Here is a 16,552-nt window from a genome sequence, read left to right as displayed (position 1 = left end):
ATAAGTGGTAATAATTTAGAGTAAAGCTCTGGAGTAGAATATACCATTATAACTGCAATGCTGACCTGTGGCACAAGGATTTACAAGCTTAAAGGATTTACAAGGCCTATTTAACAATAGAATAACAGTTAAGCATTGTGACGGAATGAAGTAGAATATGTGGTACCAGGTAATGTGCAATATCAAATATCAGAGGTATGAAATTGTATTCCCAAGCTATTTTTAATAGAATAACAGTTAAGCACACTGATGGAATGAACGTTACAATTTTTGGTACTAGTTAATGTGCAATATCAAATATCAGGCATGAAATAAGATTTACAAACTATAATAGAATCGTTAAGCTCTGACGGAATGAAATAAGCCAATACTAAAGTCACGGTAAGACGAATATTTGATACCAGATAATGTGCAGATATAAAGTATTAGAAGTATAATCTAGGATATACAAGCTATATTTAAAAATGGAATAGTTAAGCACTGTAACAATGAAATAAGCAGCAAATTGTATATGAAATAATTGATCTTTGGTATCAAAGAATGTGCAGGATAACAGGTACAATATACATTTTGACATTCAACTTACACATGACAACAAGAGGGAACAAATACAATTAACAGCAGAAAATCTGTCTGTAGAGAACACAGCCAATCAGAATGTCTGGAGTGGTTGGGGTCTGCATGGCGTAGTGGGCTAAGAATCACCGGTTTTCCCTGACCTCCAGAATGAGGCAGTGCAAATTGGCATATCTTCAGTGTATAAAAGGACAAACCATCCCATATTCATCCAAGGAGCTGCCCTCAAGGCAGGGTCACGAAAAAAAAAAGAGCAATTTCCACAGTGGACAGTGTGGATTGGGTGAGTGTAGTCTGAAACTTTTAGCAGGCTTTTTTAGGAGTCTTGATGTTACTGACTGCAGGATAAAGAAAGGGTTCCAGTTGTCAGTGATGCTGGGGTGTCAGTAGTCAGCCTAGGTTTAAGGGGTCGGCTGTGGGTTCCTCTCAGCTGTGCGGCGCCTTTTTCCACCTTCATGGTCAGATGCTCCTTTCAGGTAACGCGTAACGTTAACCTGGATCGCCTCATCAGTGGCATCCTGGGTTGCCGGGTTCTTCCGGATGGCTCCTGTAGAAAATAAAGATCTGTCATTCCATTTGAATGGCTTAAGGTCATACACAAATATAAAAAAAAATCCAACTTACTTTGAACAATGGTCTTCAGGAACATGTCTCTAAAACATGCTTTATCCCCTACACCAGTCCAGGTTGTATCGATGGAAAGGTGATTAGAGAAGATACTCTGAAGCATTCGCCACACGGTTGTCTTTAGGTCCCTCCCACATTTGATTGCCCGAAGCTGAAAATACAAAAAAAAAGTGTTACAAATTACATTTCTCTGAAGCTTCTCATAAATGTATAATGTGACAGGCTGTGGATTCAGACTGCAGAATATGCAGTGTACAATCTTAATTTAACTTTTTAGATTACCCTATGGTGTTATAAACTAAATCAGTACACTTACAAATCGTTGCTGGAGCTCTTTATCCTGCCTCAAACTGTTGTCAAGCAATGCCAAATCTTCCTGGGTGTCTAGGGGGAGTAACAGATCCCCTGGCAGGGATAACTGTCCAACCGACACATTGGCACTGAAATGTTGCAGCATAGTGTCCATTTTGTTGTCCATGCTATGCACAACATCGCCAAACTCTCCAAGGGGTTCCCAGAATAAAAGAATAAAGTAGTCAGTCCTGGTCCCTCAACTACTAAACTATGACATTTATATCTAGGTCTACTACATGTACAGGTGGCCCCAGTGGGAATTAAACCAACAAGCACAGGTGTTGTTTGCAAGTTGTACCTGATTGCCCAGTGTGAGCAAACGTCTTCAACATTGTCCCAACTTGCTTCACCTGCTCTTGAAGTGAGCCGCTGTCACCTGGGAAGTAACAATATTTTGATTAGCAATACACTAAATATAATAGTAAATAATATAACCACAATTATCATACCAGATTTTGATTTTGGTTGATATATCATACTGTACAGTGAAATTTGCTATTGTTATATCCCTACTCACCTGAAGGATGGATAGATAAGGTAAATCTCCAGTCAGGCCTTTGTAGAGTGTGCTCCTTTGTAGAACATAAAACTTTCATGAGTGGGAAGTGGCATATACACAGGTATTTTAATACAAACATGCAACATATTGTAATAAATCTACAATATTCAGCCTTTACCTTACACCCTTGTTGTTGCTCTACACTTTGGTTTAGCAGACAACACAGCCATCTTTTCCACAGGGCCTGGCTTTATACCCTATCAAGTTATTCAGGATACAGTTAAAAGTAGTTAGAAAATATAGCAAACAGGTCTATAATTTTAGTGCAAACTTACCAAAGTTCTTGGCTTGTGCCACTGCTGTTCCCCTTCAGTACAGCTTAGCACAGGAGGCACAACTGGCACATTCAGTTCAGAGTAATGTGCATAATGCTGCTCCAGCAACACATGTGCAGCTGTGTTGCATAAGCTCCACAGGAATTGAATCTTTCAGTACCACCTGCATAAGTAAAATGTCATATTAAATACTTATTTATATAGCTTGTTCACTGTTTAATCATGATATCCTAATACTTGTAACACAAGATTGCATCTTAAACGAATGACTGAGTTGAAAACTTGAATAAGAATACATTTTACCCGGAGGGGACCAGCTAGGGAAACTTACCTGCCTACAATAACTTTTCATTTGATTTGAGTTACATTTAAACATGAATAACCTTAGCCGAGTCCCCAGGAATATCGGGAACACAGGGTTATAATAAGTAACAAGCTTATAACATGAACAAGAAGGCATACAGTAAACCAAATGGGGACCAGCAAGGTAAACTCACCTGCCAATTTTAGCCACTCTTTTCATTACCTTCTCATTTAAGAGTTATTATAAACATGAATTACCTTTGCTAAATCCCCAGGAACACCGGGCTATTAAAGTAACAAGCCTATAACTGCTGTCTTGTCAATTCTAGCTTCACCATACACTCAAACTGTGAGGTTTCTCTGCTTTCCTCATGGACCTGTAGCACAATGCCCTGACAGTGACTTCACCTGTGCCCTGATCTTTATTAGAAACTGAGAGGAGAGCAAGTTAATACAATTGATATTACAATTATCACAAAAATTAACAAACAGCCTGCTTTAAAACTAAGAAAAAACAAGCTTCTATACTAACGTTACATAAAAAATGAACACGTGGCGAACTAGCTTAGCCGCTATCTGCCGGACACCACATTAGATTAAAATACTTACCCTTGTAGTTGTGCAGATAACTCTATATGTAGAGTTTAAAGCCCTTGTCCCTCATGCTTGTCGGAGCAGGGGACCAGGCATCAATGTGATGAACATCGCTGATGCTTATTTTCGGAAGATCCTGGAGACATAGAGTTAAAAACAGACATTTTGGGCGACGTGCAAGTAAACCAGAAACAGATATGCCGACTTCTGGCGACGGCGGAAGTTCATCACTACGCTTGTGCACGTAGGCTATTCAATACTTCACAGTTCACAGTCTTTGTAATGTGTTTTAGCAATACATTTTTAACATTTATAATGTGTTTAGATTTATTTTTTTTATTGCCTTTACAGGGACTTTAACACTTTCTTAAACATTTGTACAGGTCATAATTGCAAATGAATCCCTTACCTGTAAAGGGTAAAATAAATAAAAAATCGAGGTTGGAAAAAATGTAAAGACGTAAACGAAATTTCTGTGCAACTGTGAAACCAGAGGATAATTTAGCTTTTTCATTGAGTTTATCCTTCACGTCAAAACAGGGATTTTCATGTTTATGATAGATATTACCATGGTTGCAAATTAATACAAAAAATATTAAGTATACCCAAGATTTTGGCCATGTTGCAGATGTCTTTCACTGTTAGTCAGGCATTGCTGAAAAGTCTAACTTCATCAATTTATTCTGCTAAATTGCTCATACCATGAATTAAATATCTATTTTAAAACCTAATCAGAGAGATATTTATTGCCAAGTAAGTTTTACAAATGGAATTCTTTGTGGTTTATTGTGCATGTCTCAAATGTGCATCAATCAAAGAAATATAAACAATTTTCACCTAAGTGCATACAATAATTCAATATATTTTACATATATTACTGTATAATCCCTTCAAAGTCATTTAAATGTAATTTCCTAAACCTTACCTTATCATGGAGTCAAGAGTCAAGAATCTGTTATAAACCCTAATGCTTTAGAGCAAAAAATAATAATAGCCAACATGGCTGGTCGATTTTGAGAGTAGAAGTCCTTGTATTTCAAAGCAGCTTGCCGCCAGCCGGAGGCAACCGCCAGAGACAGTGAAGCAGTAGGCCCACCGGCTGTTCGCCGGCGGCATCTCGCAAGAAATGGGAGTGACTAATTCATCCCCGCCAGTGGGACGCACCTATAGCCGACAGCTTAGGGTCGGCGGCAAAAAGAAGCCGTGCGGATATTTTTTGCTATTGCAGCCAATGCAATACAAATACAATGCTGATAAAATTGGGTTGATGAGGTCATTTTCCTGGTTCTAGTAAGTACTCTAGCTGCTGCATTTTGAATCAACTGAAGCTTATTTATTGATCTTGCAGGACATCTACCCAGTAGTACATTACAATAATCTTGTCTTGAGGTCATGAACATATGAATTAGCTTTTCAGCTTCAAAAACAGAGAGCATGGTTGCTATATTTCTGATGTGGAAGAATGTTGTTCTACAAACATTGTAAATATTTGTAGAAAAAGGACAGTTTGCTATCACACATGACACCCTTAATTGTAAAATGCGACAGTACATCCATCGAGAGAAAAGGTGTTTGTTCCAATAATTAATACCTCTGTTTTGTCAATTGTGTAGAAGTAAATTTGCAATCCATACTTGAGCTTGATCTGACAATTCCTCAGAGATATCATCAGATAATAGATATGATGGTAAATCAACAAGTTCTTACAATAGTTTTGGTAATTAACAACAAATAACATTTATGATAAACTGTCCAGCTCTTGTCAATGTAGTAAATTTAATGGAACAAACCATGCAGTGCCACCTACAGACTATTACCAATAAAAACTTATGAATGAATGGAAAACCCTGTTCCATCAAACATCTACTCACCAAAAGACACATTTATTGTCTTTCATTACAATTCATGTCTTGATCCTTTGTGACTTTAGACTTAATAGAATTTGACAAGTATTAGGCCAAATCTCTCAAAAATCTCTCAAAAGAGATGTATTCTCATTTTAAGTGTGTCCAGTACTGTTATGTCAATAACACTGCCTGTCCCTCATTTTCCTTGTAGGGGATGTACAAATACTTAGCCAAATATTTCCCTGACTTAAAAACAAGAGGTCTGGTAGTTGGATATGACACTCGTGCCCAAGCAAGCAGTGGCTGCACCAGTGAACGGTAAGATTGTCCTCTACCTTGTCTGCAACATGCAAAAATACACCCTCGAAGTGTCCAGCATCTGAAAGACAGAAATGTATATATTTTTTGTATGTTTCATGCAGATATTAATGGTTAATGTTTGGATTCTTAAACTTGAGATTTTAAATAATATATCTGTTGATTTTTGTATCACCCTGCTATATTTTCACATTTTCAATTCAGTTAGTTACAATTAAACTTTTAGGCCCTGTTTTACTAAAGGTTTTTGCGTGTTTAAAAACACATGCGATCTTAACAGCATGGACCCAAAAAGGATGGACCCTTATCGAATATCAAAGTCTTCTGAGGATTGCATCTTTCAGATATGCAATATAGCATGTCTCTGCAATTTTTGCGGGTTTCCCTGAAATGAATATGCAATTTAGAGCCTCTGAATGTGCAAAATAAAAGAGCAGTTTTGATGCCAATTAATTAAATTGCACCTGCAAAGTTATTTATCAAGCCAGAATGTAATTTTAGAGAGCAAATTAAAGGGATCGTTCACCCAAAAATTTTCATTCTCATAATTTACTCATTCTCATACCATCCCAGATGTTTGACTTTTTATTTCTCCTGAACACAAACAAAGATTTTTAGAAGAATATTTCAGCTCTTTAGGCACATACAATGCAAATTAATGGATACCAACATTTTTAAGCATCAAAAATCATATAAAGGCAGCAGGAAAGTAATCCATAAGTCTTCAGTGGTTAAATCTTTATCTTCAGAAGCCATATTAAAGGTGTTCGTGAGAAACCTAAATATTTAAATCTGTTTTCACTATAAATTCTCCTTCCTGCCAGTAGGTGGCATTATGTATGAAGAATGCGAATCTCCAAAAACAAAAGAAGAATGTTAAAGTGACAGTGGAGATTGATGGTAAAAAAGGATTTAAATAATGATTTGTTTCTCACCCACACTTATTATTTCGCTTCTGAAGATATGGATTTACCCATTGCAGTCATAAGGATTACTTTTATGCTGCCTTAGTGCTTTTTGAGCATCAAAATGTTTGTACTCATTCACTTGCATTGTATGGACCTACAGAGCTGAGATATTCTTCAACAAATCTTCATTTGTGTTCAGCAGAAGAAAGTAAGTCACACATCTGGGATGACATGAGGGTGAGTAAATGCTGAGAGAATTTAAATTCTATCCCTTTAATACGAAAGAAATGCAGGTATTAGGGTTGCACGGTTTACCTGTACTAACAATGTTCTGTGATACCAAAAAAATTCAACGGTACGATATCTTGTCGCTAATTTCGGTACCACATTACAGTATGCTGTAATTAGCAAAATTATATGAGATGTGACCGTTTTGAGATGAAATCATTGAAAATGTGAAAAAAATATCAGTACTGTATGTTCAGTATCAGTCAGTTGGTGACCATTTAAATAAATAATTAATACAAATACAATAAATAGCTTAATAAACATCAGTACTGTTTAGTATGTCAATTGCTGACCATTTAAAGAAAGAAAAAAGAAAAATCAAATAAATGGCTAAATAAACATCAGTACTGTATGTTTAGTATCAGTCAAATGCTGACCATTAAAATAAAGAATAAATAAAAATTAGAATAAATAGCTAAATACAAATCAGTATTTGCAAATAGCCACCAAATGTGGCTATTTGCACAGTTTTCTTAGTAAATCACACGCAATACGCCCATGATGCACACACAAATTTAAAGATTGCACAAGCAAATTAGTACCTGTTATTTGGGATCTTAGACAGTAATGCTGGATGGGTAGACTTCATTACTAGAAGTCTATTTTTGCCAGTAGCATTCACTGCGAAATGAATCGGCAACAGCTGTGTGTCTGTTTTGGGATAAGAGGGAAATGTACAGGAAAATATTTCTGGTTTCCTGTATGGAACAATAGTGCACATGCTGGGGCCATTCACATTTTATGAATCCGAATCGAGAGAACATTTCTAGAGTCAGTAGAACACAGTCATTCTGTGTCAACTCTATTAGAGGTCTCCGGCTCAATGTTGTTTTTGATCTTTAATTTTTGTATTTGTGAAAGGAATGCTTAAATGATTATGATGATGTAAAAATACATTTGAAATACCATGGATCAATATTTGCGGAGCAGTTCAGTATTTTGTTGGAGTAATCAAAAATGAAAATGTTCACCTATGATTAAGAGCAAAACTACAGGAAAAAAAAAAAGAACCTTCGAAATGTGGTATCATCATTATTTTTTGAAACCAAGATTGCTAGGTCTGTTACTTGAATCAATTGACTAAAGCACTTGGTGCATTAAATGTCAATGGCATGAGTCAAAATAACAAAAGTTGGTATGCCTGTTACACCAGAAGCATTGGCAAAGTTATCACTTTGTTTCCTTCTGGTCTCTATGGTTATTATTTTTACCTGAAGTTTTGCTTAGTCACAGTTAAAAATTGTCTTTTTGACACCAAAAAAAGAAAAAAAAAAAAGAAACGCCATTATTCATTAAATATTGTTCCATGGCATTGAGTATTTGGGGTTTCATTATCAATTAGGTTTGTCTTCAAAAAGGTATTAACAAAATTACACATTTCAGCCATTTCTGAAATTGTATTGATTTGATACAATGCATAATATGTAATCAATTTTGGCATGTCTTTGCTGCTGTAAAAATGACCATGTTTACATAATGGTAAAAGTTAAGATTTTTTTTTTGTTTAAAAAAATCTCAAGAAGCACATAAATCCCAAAAACTAATACAGGTTTGTGACTAGAAATGTGTATCTCATGAAAACACGGCAAACTCAGCATACTGTTGCTCCCAAGCATGTGACGTTTCGTGCTATATTCTGTTCAACAGACTGTCATCAGAAAGTTAAGCTCAACTTCATGCTCGAAATGTCACATGTTTGAGATTATACGTTTTTTTTGGAGCAACAGTGTACCGACTTTGCAGAGTTTTTGAAGATAATTTTTTTATGTGTGTGTTGTGTTGCAAATGTATAATATAAAAGCTCTGTACCATAGTCATTTTTTTATATGTGAAATATTGCAGCAGTGGGAGCAGTATTTAATTTAGTCTTTGTTCTTTATCTGCAGACTTGCAAGGTTGACTGCAGCTGTTTTTCTTTGTAGAGATATCCCTGTCTATCTGTTCTCTACATATGTGCCTACCCCATTTGTGGTAAGACAATGTTATTTATAGTTGTCTATAAACATTGTGTCTGTGATAATTTACTTTTTGCCAGTCGTTATTGCAATATAATCCCAGACAGGAGGATCAGGACAACAAAAGTAAGCAAAGGGGTCTTAAATAATTCCTGAAGGGTTTGTTTTGCAATAATGACTGGTTAACTGTACATTATCTTGCTTAATATGTTTTTTTTTTTTTACCAAATAAGTGAATACATGAAATTTTAATTTCAGTAGATTTATTTTTTTCACTTCTATATCTTAATACTTCCACAAAAAAAAATGTTTAAGCATTCCTATCCATCCTATTTATGCAAGTTTTTTGTATGTTCATCTATCTTAATTGTTTTGAAAAAGTTTTATGTAAACTTAAGTTCCAAAGCCATTTTTACTGTAGTGGGTAACTAGCTGCTTTAAGTGGCAATATGGTGCAAATTATCTTTTTCTGACTTTAACTGATATTTAAAGAGAGCAACCGTAGAGTGACAAGAAGCACCAGTATGTAAGAAATTGGTTTCCTGGGACAAGGATCAATTATACAGTTGGTGTTCATTATACAAAAATATTTGTCCGCTATATACTGTGATAGACCAATCAGAATCAATATTCTAGGGAGCGGTGTATTTCGACTAAATCAATTTATATACACTAATACCATAGGTATTGCATTCCATGTGTTTTTAAATTGCAGTAGAAGAACTAAAACACCCTAATGCTATTTTGTCTGGCTTGGGAATGTTACCTAAAATGATGATGAGAAGCAGTAATAAATAAAGTGAATAGAGGTAAATGTTATCTTGAACCATGTAATCCTCCAGCCATACGCTGTGATGAAATATGGAGCTGCAGCTGGAATCATGATCACTGCTTCTCATAACAGAAAAGAGGACAATGGATATAAGGTGAGTATTTGCTTCTCCAGTTTTTGTTATGAATCAGTTTATAAGGTAGTAAGTGCTAAAGGCCAAATCACAGTCATGCTGATATTTAGTACAACAGCACTTTTGCTTGTGTGATATTGCTTTTGCACAAAAATACTGTAAAAAAAGTAATATAGAGTTAAAAATTGTCCTGTTATTTTTACATTTTTGCTCCGCTAACAAGAATAGTTCCAAAAGAAGCCAAATGCAGGATCAATCATTGCATATTGCTGGGAAACTCACTGCCCAGCAGCCTGTCTGGAATGCCGCAGACAAGCAGATTGATGACAACCCAATGCTGTTATACTAAATATCAGCACTTAAAATGTTGTTCACTCTTCAGCGTCCATTGGGTCAATTGCATCCCACTTGAAATCAGGACAGCATTGCAGTATTGATGCACTTTGATCTTTTGCTTTGTTTTCTTGTTTTTCATTTCGTTTTAGTTGTTTTTTTTCCTTTTATATCTTATAAGAAACATAAGACAACTAGTGATGTCAAAAATGTTGCCAGCCCCTGGTTTCAGGTAGTTTGTTGTTGTATCTTGGGTACATCCTTAAATACAAAAAATCTTTTGAGATAGATTCTGTTCTTAACTGTGAATACCTTTAGATGGGCTCTTGTAAATGTCTGAATAAACCTTGTTGTTTTTCTGAAGGTTTACTGGCACAATGGTGCACAGATCTCCTCACCACACGATAAGGATATCTTGTGTTGCATTGAGGAGAGTACTGAGCCCTGGGTTGAGTCCTGGAATGAGGACCTAGTTAAAAGCAGCTCACTAAGGAGAGACCCTCTAGATGATGTCTGCCGCTGGTACATGGAAGAGCTGAGCACTGTCTGCTTCCACAGGTGCAATCTTTTACCTGTACTACAACAGGCATGGTAGTCTTTTACAGCTGCATATTAGGGTGTTTTAAGCTTTTTAAAATAATGAATAATTGTGGTGCACTACCATTTTCCACAGCCGATACTCTGTACTTCTGTATGTCTTGATAGCGAGTAACGACACTGACTTGGACAAACATATTTTGTAATTCCTAGGTCATGCTTATTTGACTAAAGGGAACTATATTCATTTTCGATTATTTGTTGTAACATGTTGAGGGTAGTTGGATTTTGAATAGAAATGTCTTTTTAAATAAATTATTTCTCTTTTCATTGCAGAGAACTTAACGCAAAGTCTCCGCTGAAGTTTGTCCATTCATCTTTCCATGGTGTTGGTCACAACTATGTACAGAGAGCTTTTAAGCAATTTGGCTTCCCACCTCCTATCCCTGTTCCAGAGCAGAAAGATCCAGATCCAGATTTTTCCACTGTCAGTTGTCCTAATCCAGAGGAAGGAGTATCAGTCTTGGTAAGAGAACTTTTCAAATTTTTCATATCCATGGAATACCTCACAGGTTTTTAATGTTTACATCACTTTGAATTAAAATAAAATGTATTGAATTAAAGTAAGAAATACGAAATTCGGTAACACTTTGTTTTAGTGTTACACGTTAGTGTATTTACATGGGTAATTACGGAGTAATCTGATTAACTACATGTATTATGTAATTTTGTTTGTAGAGCTGCTTGTACTTGTTATTGTTTTTATTACTATAGTTATTAAAAATAGTGAAATGTAATATGTGCAACACGGCCACTCTAAAGAAATGTTACCAAAAATAATTAAACAATAAATATAATTTATTTATTTGGGGCTATCAGTTTAAAAGCAACAATGTCTTTTTGAAGAGTATTTTAAATGTGGAATTTAAGAGGTTCCATGTTTTCATGACAAAACATTAATCACTTTGACTATGACACATTTAAAAGAAAATGTTTGTAATAATAATAATAAAAAAGCAATAATAGTTGCAAGCTGCAATCATGGGGCCAGTCACCCAAAATGTCAAGCACTGCACATCATTAACCACAACCCAAAGATCACATATGACATAAAGTGCAAACATACAACATTAGTTTAGATTTGAGCCTACAACTTTATCACCCATACTGTCCCTCCGCTACAATGAATTTTATTAAAGTATTTTATATTTTAAAAGCATTGTCAGATTTAAATGAAAATTTGTAAGCATCATTAACATCATGTCCTGAGGATAACTGATCTGTTTGGAGACAGCGCCACCTATAAAGATCTCAAAGAGCAAGCATGGATAACATTGCCCCCAGACGGATTTAAACCCACGGCACCACACAGCCACAACATTGCCAGTCAACAAAGGGACATACCAAGCTTAATGGAATCACAGCAGAGCATAGCTTTTACCATGATCAACTTTATATTCATGTAACTTTTCAACAAAGATGCAGATCAACATTTGATTGGTAAAAGCCCAGCCTCCTTTCAGTAAGCACAAAGCAAAAATCACCAGAACTACACTCATTTCTATTGCATGACTTGATGAGGTGGGTACAGGAAGCATCTGTTTGACATTTAACCACTGCTTCGCTCAGCTGCGAAACTCTGCATGTGACTGCATATCAGTTACTGAAATTGCGTTCAACCAAAATAACTTTTTCACGAATATCTTTGGAATGATTTAACTTATTGAAATTCTTTGAACAACTTTTTGTCAGGGGGGTCTGTAGATGATGTATACAAAAATCTGTTTGAAAAAGTAGTTAAAAAAAAAAAAAAAAAAAATCTAAATGCCGATAAAATGAAATTGGAGATTTTGTAGGGCCTGTCCGAACGAATCGGAATAACAATAAAACCTTGTGCTTTTGTAAAATAAAGAAAATAAAAAGGGTGAGCTGTAAGCAGTCTCTGGGTTTGCGAGTGTATATATCTGAAACCCGTCACAAAAATGAACTGAAACTCCGCGAATACTTATCACACAAACATGAAACGTATGTCTAAAGAAAGCTTAAAATGTCTACTTCTAAATAAAAAAATTCAAATTTAAAACAAATATTCTCCTGCAATGCAATCTGTATGAAACCAAGGGATGTAATTTTTTTTTACTGGTTCATCTAATTATCTCTAATGTGATCACACCCACCAGTAGAGCGCGCCATTCATACGCTAATGTGCTGAAGCGATCAAGGCAAATGGTAAATGTGCCTTAAAAACAAGTTTGTTCATTTTTCTGCGCGTTTGTAACGATACACTGGTGAGGAAACTCCAGGATATTAACCCTCTGGGGTCTGAGGGTATTTTGGGCCCTGGAGAAGTTTTGACATGCCTTGACATTTGTGCTTTTTCAGTTGCTTAAAAACATATTAATGGCTAAAGTCTGATAACACTGTATTCAGCACAAACTGGGCTACAATAATATGTGAGCAACATGTGTGTACATGTTTGTATTTTTGAAAAAATAATGTTTATGCATGGTTTTTGAAAAAACAAAAATTTTAAGTCACTGAAATAAGGTCATATAACACATAATAAACATTTGTCCACAAGACTTTTGAGAACTGGATCTTGTAGCCTAGAGTTTTTGCTACAAAATGATGTGAAAATCATCCTGATCACTCATTCATACAAAACAATATAGTAATTTAACTTTTGTGTGACAATTTTAGTGTTGAATGGCAATATGCGTGGAGGCGTGAACTATCATGAATATTGATGAGATTCACATTGATGTGACACAAAGACCACTCCTCTGGGCCCATCAATGAGGAATGTGACAGAGAGAGAATTAATGTGAGGAGACTTAATGATCAAAATCAAGTTTTAAGTTAAAAGAAGTAATCTGACTATATATTTTCTTTACATAAAACTTTACTTAATTTTAGACCTACACTACCGTTAACAGAAGTCGCTTCTGCTCACAAAGACTGGATTTATTTGATCCAAAATACAGTTAAAAACATTGTGTGAACTCATTTTACTTCAGAAATCATTAATATGCTGATTTTATAACATGGGCATATTTAAAGTGCATTTTACTAATTTAACCTGAACACATTTGCAAGCACAAGCTGTGTTGATGATAACGAGGCAGCATACACACGTTAAAATATAATCTAAACATTCATATTATTTTTATATCATATTACATATCATATTTATATCATATAGCATACAATGTAAATAACAACATTTACATGTAACTAAAACTTGGTTATTAGGACATATTTCAAATGTCAATACTTTGAGTCCTGTCTGGAAACAGTCCCGCTAGTAAAATCTGTATATAAATAGAATGTCAGCTAATGAAAACTCAATGACTTACTCGTATGAAATTGTATCCTCTGCTGGATCAAATCTCTCTTCAAAATACAAACACTCATTGGAGTCCCGCTCTTCTTCTGTTAACTCATATTTACATCCAGGAGTTTACAAGCATGCAGAAAAGTTTAGTTGTGTTTGTTTACATCAAATCTCGCAGTCGGGGGCGTGTACTTTTCCCTTGATCGCCTCAGCACATTAGCGTATGAATGGCACGCTCTGCTGGTGGGTGGGATCACATTACAGATAATGAGACTGAGCAAGGAAAAACGTACATCGCTTTGTTTCATACAGATTACATTGCAGGAGAATATTTGTTTTAAATTTGAATTGTTTTATTTAAAAGTAGACATTTTAAGCTTTCTTTAGACATATGTTTCATGTTTGTGTGAGAAGAATTCGGAGTTTAAGTTAATTTTAGTGACGTGTTTCTGAAATATGCTCGTGAACACAGAGACTGCTGAAAGCTCAACCTTTTTATTTTATTTATTTAAAAAAAAAACACAAGGTTTTGATGTTAATATGAGTGTACACAAAAAAAGAAGACCCTCTATAGTTTATAATCATGTATTGATTTTATTTATATGACCATAAATGACGGAGTATTTTAAGTCTATGTTGCTGCTATGTGGAAAAAAAAACAGCAAAACGCGCCGGCGCGTTTGCCGACCCCAGAGGGTTAAGGAAGAGTTCACATTTTCCTCAGAAGAAGAGCGGGACTCCAATGAACATTTGTGTTTTTAAGAGAGACTTTATCCAGCAGAGGATACAATTTCGGACGAGTAAGTCGTTTAGTTTTCATTAGTTGACATGCTATTTTATATAAACATGTACATATTTTACTAGTGGGACTGTTTCCAGACTTGCCAGCCAGGATTCAGAGTATTGACATTTGAAATATGTCCTAATAGGCAAGTTTTAGTTACATGTAAATGTTGTTTCAGCTAAAGCAGGTATTTAAAATGTATGCTGTATGATATAAATATGATAAAAATGTTTAGATTATATTTTAACTAGTGTTTATGCTGCCTCATTATCATCAACAAAGCTTGTGCTTGCAAATATGTTTTCAGGTTAAATGAGTAAAATGCACTTTAAATATGCCCATATTAAATAATCAGCATATTATAATGATTTCTGAAGGATCATGTGACACTGAAGACTGCAGTAATGATGCTGAAAATTCAGCTTTGATCACAAATAGCATTTTACAATATATTCAAATAGAAAACTTTTAAATTGTGAAAATAGTTCACACAATGTTTTTACTGTATTTTGGATCAAATAAATGCAGTCTTGATGAGCAGAAGAGACTTTGTTTTATATGGTAGTGTAGGTCTAAAATTAAGTAGTCAGATTGATTACTTTTAACTTGATTTTGATCATTAAATCTCCTCCCATTCATTCTCTTTGTCACATTCCTCATTGATAGGCCCAGTGGAGGGTCTTTTGTCTCCTCAGGTGTGAATTACTATGAATATTCATGATATTTCAGACCTCCTTGCAAATGATCTTTCTAACACTAAAAGTGTCTTACAAAAGTTCAATTAGTATATTGTTTTGTATGAATGAGTGATCAGGATGGTTTTCACATCATTTTTTAGCAAAAACTCTAGTCTACAAGATCCAGTTCTCAAAAGTCTTGTGGACAAATGTTTAGTATGTGTTATATGGCCTTATTTCAATGACTTAATTTCGTTTTTTCAAAAAGCATGCATAAAGGTTATTTTCTCACAAATACAAACATGTACATACATGTTGCTCACATATTATTGTAGCCCAGTTTGTGCTGAATACAGTGTTATAAGACTTAAGCCATTAATGTGTTTTAAGCAACTGTAAAATGCACAAATGTCAAGGCATGTCAAAACTTCTCCAAGGCCCAAAACACCCTCAGACCCCAGAGGGTTAATATAGTGCCACCTAGAGCCATGGGTGTGAGTGTATGCATCTGAGTAGTGGTCAGGATTTGGGACCATTGCAGGTCCAAGCACTCCAACAATTGCAGGTCCAAGCACTCCAACTTAAGAAATGTATGAAATTGTCATTGGACATCACTGATTATGACTATGAAAAGTAGCATAAAAAAACACAAGTAGAATTGCTAAAATTGAAATACAATTAATTATCCAAATATAAATAGGTGGCGCAGTCACCAAGTTTGCATGGTGAGATCAAGTTGTGGTCATTATGACACACTCAAAGTTTCCGATGCTTTTTGTTTCCGATTTTTATACATTTCATTATAACTATTGACCACAAGGTGGTGCTGACTCCAAAATGTATATAGGTACGCTCAGGACAGTGCCGATGATGCATACTGAGTTTCATAAATGTACGCCAAGGCATTTTTAAAAACAGCATTTTACGACAACTCAGATTGGGTATCGTTCAACTCCGTATGTCCCAAGGAATCTAAAGAGACCAGCTTCATAATTTTAGGTCAAACTATTCAGAAATTTTAAGAAAAAATTACTTTGATATTTCCTGACCACTTGGTGGTGCTGTCCTGAAACTGTGCAGGTAATCAAGTTATTATGGCTATGACTTACACCAAGTTTGGTGTAAATATACCCAAGCGAAGATACAGCCTCTTGACCATTTTGGCATACTTACTGCCATATTTGTTGAAGCATTATTTGAGAACTCTTTGGTCTATCAAAAATCATTGATAACTTATTTTCCCCTGTATCTCTAGATAATACACAACAAATTTCGTGCAAATCTGAGTTATGGTCTAGGACTTCGAAAAAGTAGGTTTTTCGGAAAATTTAAAATGTCCGAAAATCTAGTCAGACAGAAATTTAAATATTGGTGTGCA

At 35.2% G+C, this 16,552-nt stretch overlaps 1 protein-coding gene across 1 annotated transcript in view; it reads left to right on the top strand.

Annotated features, from left to right (window-relative positions):
• LOC127629979 (glucose 1,6-bisphosphate synthase-like) overlaps positions 1-16,552 on the top strand; it is a 52,251-nt gene that overhangs the window by 13,431 nt on the left and 22,268 nt on the right. Inside the window, exons 3-7 of the mRNA XM_052107329.1 lie at positions 5,347-5,453; positions 8,536-8,620; positions 9,447-9,530; positions 10,207-10,400; positions 10,716-10,905. Of these exons, the coding sequence (XP_051963289.1) occupies positions 5,347-5,453; positions 8,536-8,620; positions 9,447-9,530; positions 10,207-10,400; positions 10,716-10,905 (660 nt within the window). The remainder of the gene's footprint in view (positions 1-5,346; positions 5,454-8,535; positions 8,621-9,446; positions 9,531-10,206; positions 10,401-10,715; positions 10,906-16,552) is intronic.

This window comes from Xyrauchen texanus, chromosome 36 (genome assembly GCF_025860055.1).
Source record: "Xyrauchen texanus isolate HMW12.3.18 chromosome 36, RBS_HiC_50CHRs, whole genome shotgun sequence".
Taxonomy (NCBI): domain Eukaryota; kingdom Metazoa; phylum Chordata; class Actinopteri; order Cypriniformes; family Catostomidae; genus Xyrauchen; species Xyrauchen texanus.
Note: the sequence above shows the minus strand (reverse complement) of the source record. Positions and strands in the feature narration are given on the sequence as shown.